Below are 26547 nucleotides of genomic sequence, written 5' to 3'. Positions count from 1 at the left end.
GCAAGAAGCTACAACACAGTAAGCAAGCATAAACTAATACAATAATTTACAGATGGCTCAGAGACAACAGTCAATATCAACTCACATAAAGAAACAGACCATGATCACCTGAACAAGCTCTCAAAACAAAGAATCCAGGGATCTTCTAGATGAAACTGCATTCCTGGAATTACCAGAGGCAGAATACAAAAGTATAATATACAGAACCCTTCAAGATATCAGGAAGGAAATGAGGCAATAAGCAGAACAAGCCAAGGAGCACACAGATAAAGCAACTGAAGAAATTAGAAAGATTATTCAGGGACAGAATGAAAAATTCAGTAAGCTGGAAAAATCTATAGACAGACAGCAATCAGAAATTCAGAAGATTAACAATAAAATTACAGAAGTAGCCAACTCAGTAGAAAGTCAGAGGAGCAGAATTGAGCAAGTAGAAACCAGAATTTCTGAACTTGAAGATAAATCACTTGGCACTAATATATTTGAAGAAAAATCAGATAAAAGATTTTAAAAAAATGAAGAAACCTTAAGAATCATGTGGGACTCTATCAAGAGAAATAACCTATGAGTGACCAGAGTACCAGAACAGGGAGGGATAACAGAAAATACAGAGAGAAATGTTGAAGGTTTGCTGGCAGAAAACTTCCCTGATATCGTGAAAGATGAGAAGATATCTATCCAAGATGCTCATCGAATTCCCCATAAGGTAGATGTTAAAAGAAAGTCACCAAGACATGTTATAATCAAACTTGCCAAAACCAAAGATAGAGAATTTTAAGAGCAGCTAGGGATAAACAAGTCACCCACAAAGGAGAGTCAATAAGAAAAAACTCGGACTACTCGGCAGAAACTATGCAGGCAAGAAGGCAATGGGATGACTTATTTAAAAAACTGAAGGAAAAAGATTGCCAGCCAAGAATCATATATCCAGCAAAACTGTCTCTTAAATATGAAGGTGAAATTAGGACATTTCCAGATAAACAGAAGTTAAGGGAATTCATAAAAACCAAACCAAAACTACAGGAAATGCTGAAGGGAGTTCTTCAGTTAGAAAATCAATAATGTCACGTATCAACCCAAGACTAGGACACTTGGCAGAGCAATCAGAAGTCAACCCAGACAGGGAAATAAAAAAAACAAAGATCAAAAAAAAAAAAAGCTCAGAACAGGGTAACAGCAATGTTATTACATAAAAGAAGACAAAATTAAAACAATAAAGAGGGACTAAGAAATGTAATCATAGACCTTCCATATGGAGAGCAAGATACGGCAATACAAAGAAATAAAAGTTATGTTTAAACTTAGAAAAATAGGGGCAAATAATAAGGTAACCACATCGGAGACAAACTATCCTACTCATCAAAATAAAATACAAGAAGAAAAGAGAAACTCAACAGAAACAAAATCAACAGCAACGAATATGAGGAAAGGACAGTATATAATCTACTCAGCATATAAAACTGTGATGGAAGAGCAACAGTCCTTAAACTTTCCTATCGATATTTATAGAAATCTGTCATTGAATAAACTCCTTATGGTTCCATTTATCCAAATATACTTAATAGCTAGGTGATTAAATCTGTTTCCATGACCCTTAGTTCATATTGGATTTTTTTTCCAAAATTTATTCGTATCATAAACATTTACTAGGAATGTGTGTAGACGATTATCCTTATCCTACATTACTGGCAGCTCAAATCATCTTTCACAAACAGTATTTACCATTAGTATGTTTCTCTTATCTCAGACGCACTGCATATGTTCTCATTTTAAACCAAAAACAATCCTCAGAAGTAGATTTTATTTCATCATTAGAGGCAAAGATACAGCTAGCTCAATAGTTCCCAGACTTCTTGGTTTGAGGACCTATTCATATTCCTAAAAATTAGAAGTCCCCAAAAAGCTTGTTTATAGAAGTTAAGTCAATTCTATTACCATAATAGAAACTAAAACTGAAAATTTAAATATTTAAATTAGTTAAAAATATCAATACAATAAACCCACTAAATAATAACATGTATTTTTAGTGAAAAGTAAACTATTTTTTTTTTCAATACAAAACAAAAATATCTAATAAGAAGTGTGGTATTATTTCACATTTTGCAGGTCTCTTTTTTTTTTTAATGTCTGCTTAGATAGAATACAGCTGGATTCTCATGCCTGCCTCTTTATTCAATTTGTTGGGATATGCCAATTGAAGTATATGAAGAAAACTCAGCCTCACAGACATGCAGTTGCAAAAGGGAGTAGTATTTTAATAGCCTTCTCAGATAATCGTGTATACGGTATTCTTCTTTAATATTACACCAAAATTCAACAAGTGGTAGTGTAAGAACCTTACAGGTTAGTCGCAATGTGAAATCTGAAACCACATCAATGATCTTTCATCCTCTGCCACAGTGATCTGTCTTGCACTTTGAGTGGATGATACATTGATCATTTGGAAAATGGAAATGCCATCTCACTATACAACATCAAAAAACTGTATTTGTTAATAACCACCACCCATCTCAACAGAAAAGTTTTTAGGTATTAGAAGCTGTTTCGCTCAAGGTGGTCGACTCAAATTTTGGTAGATTTCAATTTTCACCTGAAAGCTCAATTTTTACCACTGGAACAAACACTAGCAATTGTTTTCCTTGAAATGACTGGCTCACTTCCTTCATTTTCACAGAAATGACTGCCAAATATCCAAGTCTGAATAACAATAGTTTGTCATTTGTTCTCTCAAGTAAAAATGGTGTTCCATTAAAAAAGCGGCTACTTCAGCTCGTGACTCAAAGAATTGCCCAAGTATTTCTCCTTGTGTAAACCAACTTTCTTCAGTAGCCAGCAGATATACTTTATATATACTTCCCATTTCATCACACGGAATATTAAAAAAATGGATATATTCAAGGGTTGAAAGCTAATAACCCTTACTGCTTAATCAAGGATGTTCTTGAGAAACTTGCATTTTTTTTTACAGGGTGTGCAAACTGGTGAAGAATACAATAATGATCAGCATAGTTTTGTGCCACTCCTCTTATACGTGCTAAGGCTTCTGTACCACCTAAAGGACGCTCAGGGGTCTGTGGACCATACTTAGAGAACTCCTGAACTTGTTGAAATGATCTGCTAAACAGCTAGTACGCGGCCAAGCCAGGACTTAAATCACACCCTGAAGCTGAAGTCTATATTCTCCTCACTGGATTACCATGCTTCAATGCTTCTCAAGACTACATGCATGCCAACACGTTTATTCATATTCATAACCCAATCCTGCAATTCCAAGGGCAAGACAACTGTACAAGTCCCAAAGTATACATCATAGGTTTGATTTAATCAGTCAGTAGATGTTTAGAAGCTCTTCAAGTCCACTAGTTGTTTTCTTTTTGTTTTTTAATATTTCGTTGCATTTTGGGGGGAAAGTTTACACAGGAAATAAGGTTCTCTGTTAACAATTTCTATACATATTGTTGGAGCCCTGGTGGTGTAGTGGTTAAGGTTAACCAAAAGGTTAGCAGTTCAAATCCACCAGCTACTCCTTGGAAATCCTAGGTGGCAGTTTTACTTTGTCCTGCAGGGTCACTATGAGTCAGAATCGACTCAACGGCAACGGATATACATACTGTTCAGTGACATTGGTTACATTTTTCACAATATATCAGCTTTCCTGTTATTTCCATTTTGGCTGTTATGTTTTTATTCATCTGGCTTCCCTGTCCCGCTTGCCTTCTCATCCTTAAGTCCACTTATTTTTAAGGGTCAAGTACAAGACAATGTTTACAATTTGGTGGTAGTCTTAAATACCACGGGCCACAGGAACTCAAAAATGAGTTTCAAATTTCTACTCTGCCCCTTAGTAGCTATGAGAGTTTGGGCTAATTTTGCACACTTTCAGCCTCAGTTTCCGTCTCTACAAAACAGTTCTATCTCATAAGGCTTTTGAAAAAGTTATTGATATGGTACATGTGAAAAAGAACTTCGTTAACCTCAAAACACAAGATAAATGTCAGCAAGAGTAGTACATTTGACTGAAGATATATACAGTACAGAAGTACAATTTTAAAATTTTAGTTAATTTCAGTAATTTGAAGTTGTCTCTAACTTCCTGACCTTTGATTACAACTATGATTTATATATTGAAAAGTCCTTGATTCCACTGGTAACTCCTAAATTTTAATATTATAACCAGTTTTATTCCAGTTTTCTGCAATGTGTTAAGGCACTGCTTATCCCAATATCCTTTATATTAGCAAAATACAAATGTTTATTATTTTTTTTGGAGAGAAGTTACATGGAAATTTTGAGAAATCCATTGCTAAAGTCTACTTCAGGGAACTATAACTTTAACAGATCAAAGATGACATAATGGGGCCTGTATTTAGAGGTTGATAACATGTAGATGTCAGATTTATTGTAGTTTCAACCATCAAGAGAACAGGTTGAAAAAGCAAAAGGAAAACAGCCCTCTGAGTAGCTAAAAACAGAACTTAACTCATGGAGCAGCCCTCATTCAAAGCCAATTTACACAAATGTCTACTCCTTTAGGCATTTATATGGCAAAGAAATTGCATAGATGATAGTAAGTCCTGCTGGCATCCATAAATGCTATGCTGTTCACTAACTTTTTTATACGTTTTATAGCCCCAACTACACTGTATGCATGTTACATGCTATGAGTGCTCTGTTCAACTCTCATTTGCCAGTGAAAAAATTTCTACACCTAATGTTTCCAACTAGGCTGAATACTGACAGTGAGAATCTAAAGACAAGTGTGCCTGCTTTGAAACTCTTTTTTGTATACTTTGCAACACAGTCAAAACACACATGGGCCATAGACAGTACAAAAGCTAAAAATCTGCTCACAAAATTTTACCTGTCCATGTATATCTCCACACACTGTTACTGGTGTCGATACTGGCTGAACATTTGACTCTTCCAAGAGGAGGTCACAAACATAGTCACAAAGCCGCTGTAACAAGAGAAAAATGCAAACTTTTACTACAATATTAAAATAAGCATCAAACGCAAAAATTACAAAAAACTAATAATTGGAAAGACTAAGAGAGAAAAGATTATCCTATGATGATTCTGGGGCTAGATTTCTGTCAGCTTTCACCTATAGTTCATAATGCGTAAGAACGACACAATAATTACTCCAAAATTCAAACTCCCTCACCACACAGAAAACAGGTTTCCTCCACTTAGGTAGGACAAAGATAGCTTTACAAAGACTGAGAAATGATGCTTTTCACTGTAACAAATGTAAGAATAAATAATTATACCAGGAAAAGGTTCTTATCTGTTAATTTTAAAAGTAAACCATGCACTTACCATATGGCCCAGCAATTGCACTCTTGGGTATTTATCCCAGACAAATGAAAACTTATGTTCACATAAAAATCTGCACATGAGTGATCATGATGGCTTTACTCACAACAGCCAAAACTGGAAACAAGTCAGATGTCCTTCAACGAGTCAATGGTTAAACAATTTGTGATACATCTGTACCATGCATTACTACTCGGCAATAAAAAGAAACAAACTATTGACACACAACAACCTGGATGAATCTCGAGGGAAGTACGCTGAGTGAAAAAAAGCCAATCCCCAAAAATTACATACTGTATGATTCCATTTATGTAACATTCTTGAAATAACAAAATTATAGAAATGGAGAACAGATTAGAGGTTGCCAGGGCTTCACAGGCCAGGGGTGGCAGGAGGGAGGTGGGTGTGGTTATAGAAAGGTAGTATGAGGAATCCTTGTGGTAACAGCAGAGAACTAAATACACATACACAAATAAGTACAAGTAAATGTGGAGAAATGTGAAACAAGATCTTGGATTATATCAGTATCAACATCCTGGTTGTGAAACTATATTATAGTTCTGCAAGATATTACTATTAGCAAAACTGAGTAAAGGGTAAATGGGATCTCTCTGTATTATATCTTACAACTGCATGTGAATCCATGATTACCTCAAAATAAAAAGGTTCATTTAAGTAAATAAATAATTATAAAATCTAAACCTAAAGTTGTTCTTTAAAAATGAACTCTAAACGTTTGCATTTCAAAAATATTTGCCCTCTCAAAGTGCTCAAATCAAAAGATTTCATAGCAAGCAAATGAGTCTCATAACAGTGCTCTGGAGTATGAAGTATACATCCCTGCTATGCACAGGGAACTAGAGGGGGAACCTTCTATCTGATACCAGGTGGCTTAGAAGGAAATACACTAAAACTGTCATAGTAGCTGCTAGTGATGTCAAACAAATTGGACTCCAATTTCATTTCTGTTTATTTCTTTTACCTTTGTTAAAAAGCATGAAAAATTAGATTCTTGGTGGAAGGAATTATAGATGTGTTATTAAGTTATTCTTCATACTTTTCTGTAGTTACATTAAAAATTTTTAATAAATGCTGTTCTGAAACTATAAAACAGCCTTAGCTGACAGAATGTAATATGTAGAATAATATATATGATATGCTACCACTTGTATAAAAGAAAAAAACATATATATATCCATACACACGCATACAAATACTTGCTTACATTTACTTGTACGTGCCTGAACTGTTGCTTCTGTAAGGTTCCATAAGAAATGAACACTGGCTATCAACATGAAGAAGAGAACTCAGTGTCTGGGGACAGGAATGGAAGAGAGACTTAACACTTAGTCTTTTACACTTATTAAGTTTGGAACCTCGTGATTGTATTGCCTATACAAAAATAATTATTAAAAATATACTACCTATTCTACACCTGGAAACCCTGGTGGCGTAGTGGTTAAGGGTTCAGCTGCTAATCCAAATGTCGACAGTTTGAATTCACCAGGTGCTCCCTGGAAACCCTATGGGGCAGTTCTACTCTGTTGTATAGGGTTGCTATGAGTTGAAATCAACTCAATGGCAATGGGTTTGGTTTTTTTGGTTATTCTACACGTTGTTGTTGTTAGGTGCCATCAAGCTGATTTTCACTCATAGTGATCCCACGTGACAGAGCAGAACGACTGCATAGTTTTCTTGGAGGAACTGGAATCAACTCAATGGCACATGACAATAACAATCTTCCAAAAGCAGGTTGCCAGGTCATTCTCCCTTGGACCTGCTGGGTGGGTCTGAATCACCGACCTTTCAGTTAACAATAGAATACTTAACCACTTGTGCAATAAGAACACATTAAAAAGGCCGAAATGGCAAATGTTTTGTTTTATATGTACTTCACCACAATAAAAAATATACATGTGTATGTGTGTGTGAAACCTATAGATCTATATATTCAATGCAATTCCTATCAAAATTCCAGGAAATTTTGCAGAAACTGACAAGTTGATTTAAAAATTATATGAAAATGCAAAGAACCAGAATAGTCAAAACAATCTTGAAAAAAGAGACCAAGCTGGAGAACTCACACTTTCCAATTTTAAAACTTAGTACAAAATTACACTAATTAAGACAGTGCGGTACTGGTGTCAGAACAAATATTTCAGTGGACCAGAACTGAGAGTCCAGAAATAAACGAAAAATATGTGCTGCAAATTTTAACCTCTATGCCTGTTGTTATAATTCCATTTGGGGATGGGCTGTCTTTGCTACGTTCATAAGGCAGGACCTGTGTAGGGTGTGTATTGAGTCAATCTCTTACAAATATAAAAGAAGCAGATTAGGCTAGTAGAGATGGGGGAAGATAGGTGCCAAGCCACACAGAGATCTCCAATGAACCAGGAAACAGAAGTGAAGAGACAAGGACCTTCTCTCCCAGAGTTGACAGAGAGTGAAAGCCTTCCCCTGGAGCCAGCTCCCTGAATTCTGATTTCTAGCCTAAACTGTGAATAAAGGAGCCCTGATGGTACAGTGATTAAAGTGCTCAGCCGCTAACCAAAAGGTCGGTGGTTTGAACCTACCAGCTGCTCGACGGGAAAGCAATGTGGCAGTCCATAAAGATTTACAGCCACGAAACCTTACAGTGCAGTTCTACTCTGTCCTATAGGGTTGCAATGAATCGAAATCAACTCGATGGCAGTGGGTTTGGTTTAAACCGTGAGAAAATAAACACCCGTTTGTTAAAACCATCCACTTGTGGTACTTCTGTTACAGCAGCACTAGATAACTAAGAACTTACACTTGTGGTCAACTGATTTTCCACGACAGTGTCATGACAATTCAGTAGGGAAATTCAACATATGGTGCTGGGAAAAACACAGTTGGACCCCTCCCTATCTCACTCCATATACTATAAAAATTAACTCAAAACGTATCATAGACCTGAACGTAAGCACTGAAACTATAAAACTCTTAGAAGAAAACACGAGTATCTTTGTGATCTTGAATTAGGCAATGATTTCTTACATGAGGCACAAAAAGCACAACTGACAAAAGAAAAAAAATAGGATACTATGAAAATTAAAAACATTTGTGCTTCAAAGGATACTATCAAAAAAATGAAAAGACAATCCACAAAATGGGAGAAAATATTCACAAATCATGTTTCTGACAAGGGATTAATATCCAGAATAGAGAGCTTCTATAACTCAAGAAGAAAAAAACAAATAACCCAATTAAAAAGCAGGCAAGGACTTGAATGATATTTCTCCAAAGAAGATACACAAATGATCAAATAGCACGTGAAAACATGATCAACATCATTAGTCATTAGGGAAATGCAAATCAAAATCACAATGAGATACCACTTCACACCTACTGGCAACAATTATTAAAAAAAAGAAAAAAATAGCAAGTGTTGACAAGGATGTGGAGAAATTGGAACCCTAATGCATTGGAAATGTAAAATCATGCAGCCACTATAGAAAAAAGTTTGGTGGTTTCTCAAAAAATTAAACATAAATTACAATCCGGCAATTCCACTCTTAAGAGTATACCCAAAAGAAATGAAAGAAAGGACTCAAACAGATACTTGTATACCAATGTTCATAGCAGCATTATTCAAAATAGTCAAAGGGTGGAAACAACCTAAGTGTCCATTAAACAGATAAACGTATAAACGAAATATGGTATATCCATACAATGGAATATTATTCATTCATATAAAGGAATGACATCCTGATATATTCTACAACATGGATGAACCATGAAGAGAGTATGGTAAGGGAAATCAGCCAGTTGCAAAAAGACAAATATTGTATGATACCACTTACATGAGGTATCTAGAATAGGCAAATTCACACAGAAAGAAAACAGGCTAGAGGGGCTCCGGGGAGGGGGCAAACAGGAGTTACTGTTCAATGAGTACAGTTTCTGTTTGGTATGATTAAAAAAATATGGAAATAGATGGTAATGACAGTTACACAACATTGTGAAAAAACAATGCCACTGAATTGTACACTCAAAAATAGTTCAAATGATAAATTTTGTTATGATATAAAGATTAAAAAAAAAAGATCACCTTTGTATAGCATCCTATTTCCGCTAAAAATCCATTAGGTCAGGATATACAATTTATTATTTTTAAAGTAATTAGTTTCAAAGTTCACAATCTGCTATTTCTGTAACCCTAACTCCCTTCTATCTAGTTTAAGGTTAGTTCCAAAGAACAAGTATGCCAGGAACCAGAAAATAATTCTATATTTGGCCTGTATTAATTATAATTTTTCATCACAGTCTAACCTCCCCTCTCCCCATCTTCCCAAAATGAAGAGTGCTGTTCTTTTTGGTTAGCTTCATAGACCCGCCACAAATATTTTGAAAATATTTTTCTTCTCTGATACTAAAAAAACAAAACCAGCTGCTGTTAAGTCAATTTCAACTCACGGCAACCCTTTGTGTTAAAGAGCAGTTCTACTCCACTGTTCTAGTTCTAGTTCCACCGTGGAGTTTGTACAAGTGCTTTGCTGTAATTTGTACAAGGGTGGGCAGTGTTTTCTGCTTTGTTTCCAGTCCATTGCCTATAAGACCTGCATGTTGTTAGTTAGCATTTGTCCTATCTGCACTACCTTTCAGACTTTACATCTTTTAAGAAGATGCTTAACTTCCATTAGTGAGGGTTTGTGCCCATCACACCATGAATGTCATTTGTATACTTCCCCCCTAACATATTCTCTGATACAAGCCACCAAAGGAACTCATCTTCCATTCTTCTTCCCACACTGCATCTCTGAAGAAGAAATGTTCTCTATTTCTCACACTGTTGCTCTCTCAACTTGCCCACTCTCAGGAAACTGTGTTTCCTATAAACTTGGGGGTTCCACTGTGTACACTTCTTTATAATGATCTATTATCAAAATGTTACCCAAAGAATAAACCCACTGTAAAGTCCATCCTGAATTAAGCAGACTGTCCTCTAGAGGGCATCCTAGTGGCGCAGTGGTTTAAAACAGCCTAACCAAAATGTCGGCAGTTCAAACCCACCAGCTGCTCCTTGGAAACCCTAGGGGGTAGGTCTACTCTGTCCTAGAGAGTCGCTATAGTGGGAATCGACTCGATGGCAACAGGTTTGGTCCTCTAAAGGGACGTGACTTCACCCTACTTTAATTATACTGCCCTCTCTCCCCAGTTGTTTTTTCCCAAATTGCACCTTAATGTCATGCCATCTATCTGCAGTGGGGGACATTATAAGGAAGAGTCTTCTGCTGAGCTTTTCACTGTGTAGACTATAAACAAGATACAGAGGATACTGTGATTAAACAATATCCTTCAAGGAGAACCCAGAGGAGGGACGTCTCTTTGCTCCCTCTTTCAGGTATAAACGAGATTTCCCTGAGAAGCTAGTTTGTTTTTATCACCTTTCAGACTCTGAATTTTTAAACTGATCTGTTTCCATCTTTTTGTAGGCTCCTGGAAAGCTTAGGGTCTAATATCTAAGAAGTAACCTGGTCATCATGGCTTTTACTTTATATGCTATTCTTGCTTTAACTGCTGGCTCCATCTTGGTTTCCTATCTTTACTTTCTCTTTATCTCATTTTTCTTACTTATTCTAAATGTAACTTATCTTGCCAAACTGAATACATCTTGGTAAACCACCCCATATGCTTTTTGGAACAAAGTGAGTTATCAATTAATTTGCATTCTGAAACTAACTGCAGCACAGAGTCCTGAGGGACTCCATGATTCCCATATGTGAACCTGCCAAAATCTGCACCCATAGAGTAGCATCTGGGGTCTTAAAAGCCTGTGAGTGGCCATCTAAGATACACCACTAGTCTCACCCCTTTGGGAGCAAGGGAGAATGAAGAAAATTAAAAACGCAAGGGAAAGATTAGTCTAAAGGACTAATGGACCACAACTACCATGGCCTCCACCAGTCTGAGTCCAGTACAACTAGCTGGTACCTGGCTACCAGCACTGACTGCTCTGACAGGGATCACAGTAGAGGGTCCTGGACAGAGCTGGAGAAAAACGTAGAACAAAATTGTAACTCACACAAAAGAAGACCAGACTTACTGGCTTGACAGAGACTGGAGAAACGCCAAGAGTATGGCCCCCGGACACCCTTTCAGCTCAGTAATGAAGTCACTCCTGAGGTTCACCCTTCAGCCAAAGATCAGAAAGGCCCACAGAATAAAACAAGACTAAAGGGGCACACCAGCCCAGGGGCAAGGACTAGAAGGCAGGAGGGGACGGAAAAGCTGGTAATAGAGAACCCAATGTCAACAAGGGAAGGTGTTAACCTGTCGTGGGGTTGTTAACCAATGTCATAAAAAAGTATGTGTACCATTCAATGAGAAACTAGTTTGTTCTGTAAACCTTCATCTAAAGGACAATTAAAAAAATTAAAAAAAACCTCCGCCCATAGCCTCCTGAACTGCAAGTCAGCTTTTTGACCGGCCCATCATCCCTGGGGATTATGTGAAAATGACAGTGGACCATAAGGTGAAGAACATCACTGTGAAACCCTGTCACTCTCAAAGGCCGGTGAGTATCTGGAGAACATACATAAACGACTTAGGTAGCATCCTTCTACCTGAGCCCAGGCACAATAACTAGAGTAAAATAGCAACTGCCCCCTGCTATGACTGCTACTTCTGCAGATCCCAGTAGAGGATTTGGAGAGGTATGTCTCTAAACTAGAGCCCTTGTCCCTCATCTCCTCAGTTTAGCAGCAGCTTATAAATTCTAATCAAGCACACACACAAATAAGAAAAGCCTATGAAATCTCAGTATAAACTCCATGTAGGTCAGCCAACTACACACATAGAGTGCCCTCCACAGAGCCCAGCATTGCCATGGACAAGACACATGCCCCAGTCCTCCCAACCCCTTTCCAGCCTTGTTTTGCTGCTTAATTTGTAAGAAAGCCTTACGGCTTCTCTTAGGGCTTCAAACAGTCACTAAAGCAAGATTCTCAACCTTATCCTGAATTTAGGTCAAACTGCACACATCACCTTGCCCAATTAATTCTCAACCCTTGAATCAGGAGCACTCTCAAGGCCCCCATTCTTAGCAGCCCCTATTTCTATCCTTTTTCAAGATATTTGCTCATAGTTCCATTCCATTCACTGCATCCTGTCTCCCTGTTCCCTCCTGTCCCTCAAATCTCCTGGATTCTAAACTTTTGTAATTCTTTGTTTAGTTGATCTTGCTATCTAAAACAAGTATGTTCTTTCTTTACTTCTACACACTGGTATTTACAAAATATCCTTAGCTTAAGAAATAAAAACCTATTTAAAATTATATCTTACAGTCTTTGTACGATAATGCAAAACACTGGGAATAATGAGTGGGGATTTGACATGACAATGCCATTCATACCTTCACAATCCAGAAGGTAATATTATCTGTGCCTTCAGTCTGTATCAGAGTTTCTCAACCACAACATGAACTGGTAATTCTTGATTTTGAGGGGCTGCTATCCTATGCATTTCAGGATGTTTAGCAGCATCCCTGGCCTCTCCATCAACTAGATGCCTATAGCAGTTGAGCCGAATCAGACTCACATCAACCCTATAGGATAGAGTGGAATCGTCCCATAGGGTGCCCAAGGAGCAGCTGGTGACTGCTGACTTTTTGGTTAGCAGCCAAGCTCTTAACCAGTATGCCAGCAGGGGTCCAAAACGCCTCCAGACATAGCCGAATGTCCCCCCAAGGGGCAAAACTGCCCTGACTGAGAACCAATGGACTCGACCTCTTCTTGCCTGAGCTTTAATATTATTAAAACAGCATGTGGAGCACATTTGGCCCCAATATATTTTGCCTAACTGACCTGTGTATCCAACAGTTTTCTGAACATCTATACTTCTGTGTCTTCCCTTGGAAGCATCTCAAACTCAGTGAGACCCAATCTAAACTCCCTTGCATTCCTTAATCTAGGTATACTACTTACTAAGTAATCCATGCTAGAGACTAAGAGAACATGCTGAACACTTCTCTCTCCTTCATAATCTAATCTGTCAACAGCTATTCCTCCTTCGTATCCTTTCTTACATCAGATTCACTTGTCACTGCCTTACTTCAGGCCCTCATAATGTGTCACTTGGCCTATTGCTCCTATGACATTTTTGTCCCATTTCAATCCATGGTCTACAATGCTACCAGAATAATATATCTGAAACCTATCATCACTCCTTAAAATCTTTTGAGATTGAAAAAGCTTTGGAAACAAATAGTGGTGATGGTTGCACAATACTCTAAGTGTGATTAAAGCCACTGGATTATAAACCTGAAAATGGCTAAAATGTAAATTTTATGTTGTGTATATTTTATCACAATAAAACAATATTTTCATGAGAAAAAAATCACTCAAGAGGACTCCTCTGTCTATGGTAGCGTTTTCAAATGTTATGGATTGAATAGTGCCCCCCTGCCCCTCAAAAAATATACTGAAGACCTAACCCCTGTTCTTGTGACTGTTATCTTGTTTGGGGAAATGGAGTCTTTCTTTGAAGATTGCAGTAAGTCAGACTAGAGTAGGGTGGGTCCTATTCCTAATTCCTTGAGTAGGGTTTTACAAAAGGGGCGATCAGACATGGAAAGAGAGTCATACATGGGGGAAACAGCATGTGAGGCTCCATCTACAAGCCAAAAAATGCTCAGGGCTACCAGAAACTGAAGGAGACAAGGGTCTTCCCCTAGAGCCCACAGAGAAAGTGCATAACTATACCGACACCCTGAATTCAGACTTTTAGCCTCTAGAACTGTGAGAAAATAAATTTCTGTTCTTTAAAGCCACCCACTTTATGGTATTTTGTTATGACAGCCCAAGGAAACTAAAGACACTAAACTCCACTCAGATACCATCCTTATGGTTTTGTCGTATTTCTACCACATATAGCAGTCAATCTTTAGTTTTTTTTTAATCTACTTTTTTTTAGTTAGTTGCATTTTAAACAATATAGCAAAATTATGATGTGATTTGTTTTTCCCTAAAATACAAAAACATTTCAAAGTGTTTACCCATGTAAAAGATAAAAATCCAAGTTTACTGGCTTAGTCTTCCATGATATGGCCTCTGCCTGTCTTCCCAGCAACACCACCAGTTCCCTGAACTACATCAAGTTCCCTCAGTCATTTTCTTTCAGATTAAGCTATACCATTGCACGTGGTATTTATTCTGTCTGTATGTTCTCTCCTTCCCCTTTTGTCTACCTGAACAAACTCTCCTCATCCTCCCACTGTGAAACCATCTTTAACTCCTGAGTTAAATGTTACTTCAACGTTCCCCAACACCTTGGGTTATAGCACTCACTACACTCATAATGATCATTTGTTTACCTCTCCATCTCCTTTACGATACTGATAGCCCCTCAAAAACAGAGAGAAGTATCTGACTCTATCCCTGGTACCCACTGGGAATAGGACTTAACACAAGAAGCCATTCAAGGAAATGTGTGCTGTAAAGCAGTATACTATTCAGTTCAACAAACCTTTATTGTCTACCACTACAAGGTAGTGGAGATCGTGGAGAATACAAAAAATAAACATGATCCTGGCCCTCAAAAAGCTTACAATCTAATCGTGGAGAAACGTATATTTGCTATCATACAAAAAAACACACTCTTAAGTGGTAAAATGGAGCAATAAAGCGTTACGTGGCAAAACAATGTCAGTGTGGAAAAGAGATAATGGAAATTTAAAACTGGTAAATAAAAATCAGATATATACTCTGCTGGGTCACTCAAACCTCACCAAGTCATGGCTCTGATATCTGTTCTATCACAAGGATTGTATAAATGAAAAAATGGACATGAAGGTGCTCTGAAAACTGTAAATAGCTATGTAAATTCTAGGCTTTATGAACAACTCTGGCTGTGGAATTCAGGAGCCCTGAATGAAAGCGGTACCTGGGCTGAGCTCAAGAGGGAGATATTAGCGAGCACTCAGGCAAAATTTTGCTGAAGATCATTCAAAAACGGCTGCAGGAATATATCGACAGGGAACTGCCAGAAATTTGGACCAGTTTCAGAAGAGGGATATCATTGCTGATATCAGACAGATCCTGGCTGAAAGCACAGAATACCAGAAGGATGTTTACCTGTGTTTTATTGACTATGCAAAGGCATTCAACTGTGTGGATCATAACAAATAACGGATAACATTGAGAAGAATGGGAATTCCAGAATACTTAATTGTGCTCATGAGGAACCTTTACACGTATCAAGAGGCAATTGTTCAGACAGAACAAGGGGGTACTGATTGGTTTAAAGTCAGGAAAGGTGTGTTTCAGTGTTGTATTCTTCCACCATATCTATTCAATCTGTATGCTGAGCAAATATTACAAGAAGCTGGACTATATGAAGAAGAACAGGACATCAGGATTGGAGGAAGACTCATTAACAACCTTCATTATGCAGGTGACACAACCTTGCTCGCTGAAAGTGAAAAGGACTTGAAGCACTTACTAATGAAGATCAAAGGCCACAGCCTTCAGTATGGATTGCATCTCAATATAAAGAACACAAAAATCCTCACAACTGGACCAGTGAGCAACATCATGATAAACGGAGAAAAAGATGTAAGTTGTCAAGGATTTCATTTTACTTGGATCCACAATCAACATCCATGGAAGCAGCAGTCAAGAAATCAAAAGACGCATTGCACTGGGTAAATTTGCTGCAAAGGACCTCTTTAAAGTGTTGAAGAGCAAAGACGTCACCTTGAAGACTAAGGTGCACCTGACCCAAGCCATGGTATTTTCAGACACATCATATGTATGTGAAAGCTGGACAATGAATAAGGAAAACCAAAGAACTTACACCTTTGAATTGCGGTGCTGGCAAAGAACACTGAATATACCATGGACTGCCAAAAGAATGAACAAATCTGTCTTAGAAGAAGCACCACCAGAATGCTCCTTAGAAGAAGTACAACCAGAATGCTCCTTAGAAGCAAAGATGGCTAGACTGTGTCTTAGACACTTTGGACATGTTGTCAGGAGGGATCAGTCCCTGGAGAAGGGCATCATGCTTGGCAAAGTACAGGGTCAGCGGAAAAGAGGAAGACCCTCAACGAGGTGGACTGACACAGTGGCTACAATAATAAGCTCAAGCGTAACAACAATTGTAAGGATGGCGCAGGACCGGGCAGTGTTTTGTTGTGTTGTGCGCAGGGTCACTATCAGTCGGAACTGACTTGACGGCACCTAACAACACCACCACCACACAGGGTATTCTACTATAGAGGAAGTACAGGTGGTGGACATGAATGTGGATGCTTCAGCCAGGCTGCCTAGGTTTGAATCCAAACTCTTCCACTTACTTACTAACTGAATGACTTTGGAAAGTTACTTAATCTCTCTGTACTTCAGTTACCCATCTGTAAAATGGGGCAACTAACAGTACCCACCTCACAGGGTTGTTATGAATAGTAAATGAATTAATATTTGTGTTGTGAATTATGTAAGTAGGTGCCAAGCTGAATGAATGAAAGCAGAGAATCAGGAAAGTCCAGGGCATGTTGTCAGAAGAGGATACCAAAGTGCTTAGGTCAAAAAAGGCATGCTATCCCACTTTGGTGAGTGGCGCCTGGGGTCTTAAACCCTAGCAAGCAGCCATCTAAGATACATCAATTGGTCTCAACCCACCTAGAGCAAGGGAGACTGAAGAAAACCAAAGATACAAGGTAATTATGAGCCCAAGGGACAGGACAGGCCACGTAAATCAGAGACTACATCAGCCTGAGACCAGAACTAGATGGTGGCCGGCTATAACCGATGACTGTCCTGACAGGAAACACAACACAGAATTCCTGATGGAGCAGGAGAACAGTGGGATGCAGACCGCAAATTCTCGTAAAAAGACCAGACTTAAAGGGCTGAATGGGACTAGAAGGACCCCGGAGGTCACGGTCCCCAGATTTTCTGTTACCACAAGACTGGAACCATTCCCAAAGCCAACTCTTAAGACAGGGATTAGACTGGACTACAAGACAGAAAATGATACTGGTGAGGAATGAACTTCTTGGCTCAAGTAGACAAATGAGACTGTGTGGGCAGCTCCCATCTAGAGTTGAGATGAGAAGGCCAAAGGGGACAGAAACAGGCTGAATGGACACGGGGAATACAGGGTGGATAGGAGGAGTGTGTTGTCTCATTAGGGAGAGAGCAACTAGGAGGACATAACAAGGTGTATATAAATTTTTGTATGAGAGACTGACTTGATTTGTAAACTTTCACTTAAAGCACAATTGAAAAAAAAAAAAGCATGCTATTAGCCATGCTAAAAAGGCCATTAACTATATCAGAAAGAGCCCTGCACGGGGAGGCTTTCCAACTTAGTTCTGACTGTGATTGACAGCTGGACATTCTCAGGCAGATCATAAACTCTGTGAAGATCAGTTTCCCTTTCAGTAAAATATGAAGGATACCGAACTACATGAACTCTGATACTCTTCCAGCTCTGAAATTCTAGAAAAAGGGGCTGGGGAGTCATTAGAGACCTGCATTCAGTAGCTACCAGCCACATGTGGCTAATGAACACCTGAAATATGGCTAATCCAAACTTGAACGTGCTGCACACATTAAATTTTGTAGACTTAGTACAAAAACAAGCTCAAAACATTATATTAGTAGTTTTACATTTATTGCATGTTGAAAGGATAATATTTTAAATATACACTGGGTTAAACAAAATATTATTAAAATGAATTTCACCTGTTTTTTACCTTTTTTTAATATGGCTACCAGAAAATCTGTAGCTCACATTTTGCGAGCATTATATTTCTACTGGCAGTACTATTATAGACTATTTTCAGAAGACAAAGGAGAATGTTATTCTGTGGCCAAAAGGACAAAATAAAATGCCAGACATTATCAGAAATGGTCTTGAAAACACTCTTCTAGAACTATACAAAGCCATGGTGTGTCCCAAATTGCTGTACTGTTTTCAGATTTCCTTGCAGTACCTCAAGAAAGATACAGTCCAAAGCCAAACAACTCAGGTAAATATAATACTCATGAGAATCACATAAACTCTTTGTATGGAAGGTTGCACTTTGGTCCACTCACTTTCACATATTTCATCCCTACTCCTTCAAAACATTTAGGTAGATTCCATCCAGTACTAGGTAGAATGATGAACCCAAAAAGCAAAACCCACTGCCGTCGAGTCGATTCCGACTCATAGTGACCCTACAGGACAGGGTAGAACTGCCCCATAGTGTTTCCAAGGAGCGCCTAGCGGATTCAAACTGCCGGCCTCTTGGTTAACAGTCGTAGCACTTAACCACAACACCACCAGGGTTTCCAAATGATGAACAAGATAAGCAATAAGAGACAAAACAAACAAGCTTCAAGTCTGAAAAGACAAAGACTACCACATATAAGGAGAGTTTATAAAATCAGATAGAAGCTCGATGAGGAGGTGCAAAAGGCCATTCACCAAATCTCATAAAACAGCAAAGGCAAATTCTTTGAAGTTTTACGAAGGGATTTCAGACAGAAGTACAACTTTCCGGAGCAGGCAGTCTTACATGAAAAACTCAGAGATAGTTCAGACTGAATATGAAAGTAGGTTCCAAAAAGATTACATTATTTATTAATCCATAAAAGTAGTCACTATAGAATTATACAATTTCTTGTGTTGCATCGCTAATTTTTAAGGTAGACACCAGTATTCTCCCAACCCCTTCTACAATAACTGCCTTCAGCTCCTCAGTAAAAAACTGAACACCAAGCTCTAACTCGCTTTGTAATTTCTTTACTTGTTAGGTGCCACAGATTCAATTTTGACTCATAGCGACCCCATGCGACAGAGTAGAACTGCCCCCACAGAATTTTCTAAGCTGTAATCTTTATGGGGAAACCCTGGTGGCGTAGTAGTTAAGTGCTATGGCTGCTAATCAAAGGGTCGGCAGTTTGAATCTGCCAGGCACTCCTTGGCAACTCTATGGGGCAGTTCTACTCTGTCCTATAGGGTCACTATGAGTCGGAATTGACTCGACAGCACTGGGTTTGGTGGTTTGATTTTTAATCTTTATGGCAGCAGATCACCAGGTCTTTCTCCAGTGGAGCTGTCAGGTAGGTTTGAACTGCCAACCTTTCGGTTAGCAGTTGAGCACTTAACTTAGATATCACTTTTAAGAACTGTCCAAGAGATCAGACAATTTCCAAGCTATAGAATCCTTTCCCCAAAAACCCAGTAAAGTTTAAGTACCCAGTAAACCTTCCTTTTATTATTCTTTCTCCCACTTGGTCAGATATGTGATCTGTACCTTCTAAGGTCCTTTCTGAAATCTTTCTTTTGGCTGAGAATCACAGGATCTCTTTGTAGATTTGATCCAGTACTAGTGATATAACCACTTCCAATTTAGCTAAAGAGAAATCTCAGATCTAGAACATGCTATGCGTTTACTATTTCATTAGTACCTCCAACTTCTAGTCAATCTAAAATTAATACAGGTAAATTTCCATTATTTTCTTTTTTACTAGAACAAATCTTTTCCATTAAGATCATTAAGTGGCCCTCATAACTTCTTTCCCTCCTCTGACAGAATCTTGTATCTTGGCTTTGAAGCCTAAGAAAAGGTGCTCCTGAAATACTTTCTTAGTCAGACTAATTTTGGTTTGCACTTCATGCCAAGAAACAAAAATAAAATCAAATTTCCTTAAATACACCAAGACAAAGATGGAAATCCTCTACTTATATGGAAAAATTAAGGTTCTTTTTCCTCAGTAGTTGCTCAGAAGATTCAAAATTAAAAAAAAAAAAGTTTATTTATAAACATGCAAGCTAAGTACCAAACCAAAAAAAAAAAAAAAAAATGAAATTCGTTGCTGTCAATTTTTTTTTAAAGAAAATGAAATGGCTTACTATTTCCTAAGTGAGAAGAAAAGCTAATGTTTATCAAACTAAGAGGCCTAAAGAAAATCCAACTGATTATTTTTCAAATCATTTTAGTATCCAATTTCAAGTCAATATTAAGACACATTTTCCTAATAAAAGACAACACTTCTTATAGACACAAAGTTTAAAACACTTCCAGTATGATTAATAAAAAGAAAACAAAATTTCACATCAATTCATTGATATGCAACGATCAACTTCAGCTATGGGATTAACAATACTACCAAAAGAGGTATGGTTAAAAAAAAAAATTTTTTTTTTTTTTTTTTTTAGTTTCCCATAAATTGGGTCCCAGTGTTGGTTATATTCTTGTTTCCCAAAAAAGCATATAGCAGAAAGAAGTCACAAAGCTAATATCTGAAGGACTCTGATTAGCATGAAAGCTACACTACTAATATCTGCTTTGTTCTCATTTAAATTAAACAGTCCTATTAAAAAGGGAAAAAATACACAAGAATGACTCCTCTATCATGTTGTTGTTGTTGCCATCGAGCTGGTTTTGACTCATAGTGACCCTATGCACAACAGAACAAAACACTGACTGGTCGTGCAACACTGCCTGGTCCTGCACCATCCTCACAATCGTTGTTATGCTTAAGTCCCTTGTTGCAGCCACTGTGTCACTCCATCTCATTGAGGGTCTTCCTCTTTTTTGCTGACCCTCTGTTTTACCAAGTGTGATGTCCTTCTCCAGGGACTGATCCCTCCTGATAACATGTCCAAAGTATGTGAGACATAGTCTTGTCATCCTTGCTTCTAAGGCACATTCTGGTTGTACTTCTTCCAAGACAGATTTCTTCGTGCTTTTGGCGGTCCGTGGTATATGTAGTATTCTTCGCTAACACCACAATTCTATCATATGGCATATATGATTAACATGCCCTGGTGGCCACAGTGGTTAAGAGCTTGACTGCTAACTAAAAGGTAGGCAGTTCGAATCCACCAGCCACTCTTTGGAAACCCTATGGGGCAGTTGTATTCTGTCCTATAGGATTGCTATGAGTCAGAATCAACTCAGAGGGCAATGGGTTTGGTTTTCGTAAGTACATTCCCAACAGCACAAGTGACCTTAAACATTTTGCATACTTGTTTGATTGATGTTATGTTAAATATCAATTTTCTGTACCAAGGGAGACAACAGAAGAAAAAGACAGTAATCTCTTCTTTACGATAAAGAATTCAAAAACAGAGATAAATTGCTTTAAACCCATAGCTTAAAGAATAAAAAGAACTCAAACGACCAACAATTTATCTACCCCCTTACCACATAAGAGATCAAAGTTTAGTGAACAAATAAAACAGGTATTAGCACTAACAGGTAAATAACTTCTAGACACCGAAGTATTGGTTTTATTTTAGCAAGCACATAGAAACACTTTTTTAAAAACCAGTACAACAAAGACTTATACTCCTCTACTTTGACATTCATTCCTTTACTCTTACTTACTAGGACTGGGCAGTTAACAAGAACAACTCACCTCCTTTAGAAAACAAAGAAAATGAGATCTTGAGTTAAAAGGAGATTGTGGGCGAATGACTTAAAGGACAGAAAAGTACTTGTATTTACTGAGGTCCTACTACCTCAACTAAGGATAACTCTTAACTTAGCTCAGTAATATACTCATAAACCTAATTCGCATTTGAATTAGTACAACAAAACCAACACTCCTAAACAGCAACTGGAATGGAGGACAACTTGACGTTCCCTCACATCGGTACCAAACCGCTCTGGCCAATCGCCTTCCCACTCTTCAGTAACCTAAACACACCAGGACTGCGTTCCGGGACGCCGGCGGTATCTCCCGTCAAACACCAGTCACCCCGGGCTCCTGTCACCTCTAGTAAAGACGACCCCATTCCGAGAACACTGCCGGCTAGGGCTCGGTTCGGACTCCGGGAAACCCGGGGGTGGAGGTCGGGGGGAACCGTCTTCTAAACAAGGCTGTTAGGGCTCGGAGTCCTGGGGTAGCCCTGGTGCCAGAAGGGGTGACTCTGGGGCAGGAGCCGCGACTTCCCTCGGGATTCCTGCTGAGGGAACCAGGACGGCATTCGAGGGACCTGGGCTCCTGGGCTTTCCGCGTGACGCCAGGTCGAACCGAGCAGCTTTGTACGGCACCGGGCCGTCCACAGCGACGGGACGGGATACCCGGCAGTGTACCGCGGAGGAAGGGCGGGACGGCGGGAGCCCCACTGCCGGAAGGGGCGAGCCCCGCAAGCAGGGCTCCCGCCCTGGCCAGACTCACCTTCAGGTCGTTCTCCGGCAGGTACTTGCACAGTCGCGCTATCTCTACATACTTGTCCAGGTCTAGGGGCGCCATTTTAGAAAAAAGAAGCCGCAAAGGCGGCGGCGGCAGCGGCGACTGTAGCAGCGGCGGCAGCGGCAGAGGCCGAAGCCGGAACTCTTCTACGTCACGTCCGGCCGTGAGAGCGGCGTCTGCGCAGCAACGTTAAAGCTCGACCTGATTCCTCCTGCTGCCTGGGCACGGCTCACGCCCTCTCTGGCTGCACGCAGGCTGCAGGACCTTAGAGCCCCCGGCCCGGCGACCGAAAGTGGCCCGGGTTGTAGTTGTCTGCCGCGGGGAATGCTGGGGTTTGTAGTTTGTATTTGTGACCATCTATTCCTCTTTTCTTTCCCGTCTCTCCCTCTAGACTTTCACCTCTGGGTACCCGGCAAGGATTTTCCAATGAAAAACGGCAAAGTAAGCTTCCCTATCCATTTCCTGGTTTCTCATTCCGACCATTCTAAGTACTTGCCTCTCTGTCTTACCAGAACATCTCCAGTTAAAAATTGGGTAAGCTTAGCCATGGTAACCTGTTTGCACCTTTCCGAGGCCTTGTGAAAACCTTGCCTAAACCTGTGGCAGAGATGTCAGGCTCCCAATCTTCCCTTCCTGGAAGAATGGAAAAAAAATATTCAAATATTTCTTATGCTAAATGCTTTACAGATGCTGTTATTCCACTGAATCCTCATAATGATTCATAGGAAACAGGAGAGGTTAAGGAACCTTCCCAAAATGGCACAGGGAATACCTGCCAGAGCCGAGATTGAAAAATAGGTCTGCTGGCTTAAACATACTTCAGTGTGAGTCTCAGGAGGGCAGGGACAGATATATACAGAGAGTCACTCATCGCTTAATGTCCACCGTACATTCTGTGGAATAGCACATTATATGATTTAGACATGCAGACACCATTTTATATACTGTCACTCTGTTTTTAAAAACCTTAAAGCCTGGCACTGACTTGGTTTCCTTAAGGATGAAAGCCCATTCAGGCATTTGCTTCCAGAATAAAGAGGTTTTGTCCATAATACAATTTTGCTGGGGCAAATAACCTCCCTGTACTATTAGTTTATCTAAGGTTTCAACAAATTCTTCTGCTGCCTTTGTATCAGCACTCACAGACTCACCATTCACTTTAACACTATGCGGCGAAAACCATTGTTTGAAGCACGTGAACCACCCAGAGCCAGCACTAAACTCAGCATTGTAGTCTGGTCCTGCTTTTTCGTTAAGCATCTCGAACAAACTTTGTACCTTAGCAGTGATCATCAGTGTGCTGGGGGGTTCACTTTTGTGTTTGGTCCTCAATCCATGTCATTAGCAATTTTTCCATATCTGATGTAGATCCCTCTTGCGTTTTCTTTAGCCTTGTAGCTTTCGGTGGAACTGATTCTTTAACAGCTTGAAGAATTTTTTCTATTTGTGAGGATCGTCATGATTGTTGAGAGCAACATGGCTAAATCGTGAGCAAGAGCATTCACTGATTTTCCACCTTAATGTTGTTGTTAAGTAACCTTTTATTTCACTTCCAAATCAATACTTCTCCTTTGCCTCTTACTGCTGCCATTACTAGCACTGGTTTTGTTGCATTTGGGAGCCATGATGCACTGTGTGGTAATATTTTTGAAACAAAATTAAACAGATAACAGTACAACACTCCAGAGATGTGTGATACATGAGATCGGATGCTGCTGCCTACAAGTTGAAGCATACAATGTTATATAATAAAGTTTTTATTGCTAAGTAGGGAAACTTCACATTAAAATGACAATAGGAAGTACAGTACATACATAAGCCATTAACAGGTGTTTACTATGACTATCAAGACATATTGTATGTTATGTATGTACTGTACCATTATACACTTAGCAGAGCAATTGCGTTGTATACAAGAGACATGAGATACATGTGTTATGTACTGGAAGCCATTGCATTCACTACAATGTTCTGTTCTACAATCAGGATTTCTGAACTCTATTATAACCTTATGGGACCGCGGGCATATATATGGTTGAACATTGCCCAAACAGACATTATACGGTTCACGGCTATGTGTATATGTGTGTGTATATAATATATATATGATGCATGACATAGCACATGCTTATATATGTGTGTGTGTGTGTGTGTGTGTGTGTGTGTATATTTTTTTTTTTTTTTTAATCCCTAGCACCAAGAACAGTAGGGTTGTAGGTGTTTGGGATATTCAGTGAACAAAATAGACAAAGATCCCTACCCTCAACATTTTAGCAGAGGAAAACAGAACATAAACAATAAACATAATAAATAACTATAAAAAAAATGATAAGTACTATAGAGGAGAAACAAACAGGGTAAGGGAGATAGAGTATTGTATTTTTAGAGCCAACAAAGAGATGGGAAGTTAGCCATGCAGCTACTTCGGTGAATTCATAGGAAGAGCTAGTGCAGAAGCCCTAAGACAAGAGTGTATCGAGAGTCTTTGGGAAACAGGAAGTGTGTGCTCGGAGCAAGAGTAGGAGAGAAGATCAGAGGAATGGAGGAAAGGAGAACATTGATTTTACTTTTAATGGAATGGAAAATATTGCAGGGCTTTGAGCAAAGGAATAACATGATCTAACTTGTTTTTTTAAAGGCTCACTCTGGCTGCTGTATGAAAATGTAGAGAGCAATGGTTACAGCTGAGAGACCAGTTAGAAGACTGTTACATAATACAGTAGTATTCAGTGAGTATTTCTTGTTAAAGTAACCCTGGACTGGATCCTCATGCTCTAAAGTATATTTTTGGTACAATTAGGTAAACTTTAATGAGGTCTCTGCGTGAAGTTCTTTGTATTATTCTTCCAACTGTTCTGTAAATTTGAAGTTGTTTCAAAATAAAATTAATTTTAAAAATAAGTGTTGTTTAGTTTATAAAGAAAATGTTCTGCATTCTACTTTGGTGAGGAACATCTGGGGTCTTAAAAGCCTGTGAGCAGCCATCTAAGATACTCCACTGGGCTCATCCCTTCGGAGCAAGGGAGATTGAAGAAAACTAAAGACACAGAGAAAGATTAGTCCAAAGGACTAACGGACCACAACTATCATGGCCTCCACCAGCCTGAGCCCAGTACAACTAATGATGCCCATCTACCACGACTGACTGCTCTGACAGGGATCACAATAGAGGGCCCCAGACAGAGCTGGAGAAAAAATGCAGAACAAATTCTAACTCACAAAAAACGACCAGACTTACTGATCTGAGGGAGACAGGAGAAACCGCAGGAGTGTGGCCCCCGGACAACCTTTTAGCTCAGTAGTGAAGTCGCTCCTGAAGTTCATCCTTCAGCCAAAGATTAAATGGGCCCATAAAACAAAACATTACTAAAGAGGCACACCAGCCCAGGGGCAAGGACTAGAAGGCAGGAGAGGACAGGAAAGCTGGTAATAGGGAACCCAAGGTCAAGAAGGGAGAGTGTTGAGACATCATGGAGTTGTTAACCAATGTCATAAAACAGTATGTGTACTAACTGTTTAATGAGAAGCTAGTTTGTTCCATAAACCTTCATCTAAAGTTCAAAAAAAAAAAAAAACTAATTTGGATTAATAGAAATGAAGCTTATACAAGAAATAAATAAATGTTGTTGCAGAATGAATGCTGCCCATAAGCATTCATTTCTTCATTCATAAAACAAATAGTTATATAATGCCCATGATGTGAATAAGACAGCTATGGTCCCTGCCCTTGTGGAGTTTAGAGTTTTCTAGAAGACAAATAATAAGCAAATAAATGAGCAAATATTTCATTGCAAATTATGATTACTGCTAAAAAGGGAAAAAAGGGATATTGCGAGTAAGAAAAATGGAGTAGAAGAGACCGAATTTAGGTTGGCAATATGGTAGACATAAAGTATACAGACTCTAACACCAAATGGCCTGATTTCAAATCCTGACTCTACCAATTACTGTGTGATTTTGGGCAATGTATTTATCCTCTTTATGCTTTAATTTTCTCAGCTTCAATATAGAGAGGATAATAGTACCAGCCTCTTATGAAGAGACTAGTATTGAGGTTTAGTAGAGTTAA

At 39.0% G+C, this 26547-nt stretch overlaps 1 protein-coding gene across 1 annotated transcript in view; it reads right to left on the bottom strand.

Annotated features, from left to right (window-relative positions):
* Positions 1–22626, bottom strand: part of PPP6C (protein phosphatase 6 catalytic subunit) — a 32967-nt gene extending 10341 nt beyond the window's left edge. Inside the window, exons 1-2 of the mRNA XM_003407740.4 lie at positions 22464–22626; positions 4862–4957 (exon numbers count right to left, since the gene is read on the bottom strand). Coding sequence (XP_003407788.1) covers positions 4862–4957; positions 22464–22538 — 171 coding nt within the window. The 5' untranslated portion in view covers positions 22539–22626. The remainder of the gene's footprint in view (positions 1–4861; positions 4958–22463) is intronic.
* Positions 22627–26547: the final 3921 nt, after the last annotated feature.

Source organism: Loxodonta africana, chromosome 9, assembly GCF_030014295.1.
Source record: "Loxodonta africana isolate mLoxAfr1 chromosome 9, mLoxAfr1.hap2, whole genome shotgun sequence".
NCBI lineage: Eukaryota > Metazoa > Chordata > Mammalia > Proboscidea > Elephantidae > Loxodonta > Loxodonta africana.
This window is presented reverse-complemented; position numbering and strand designations above follow the sequence as displayed.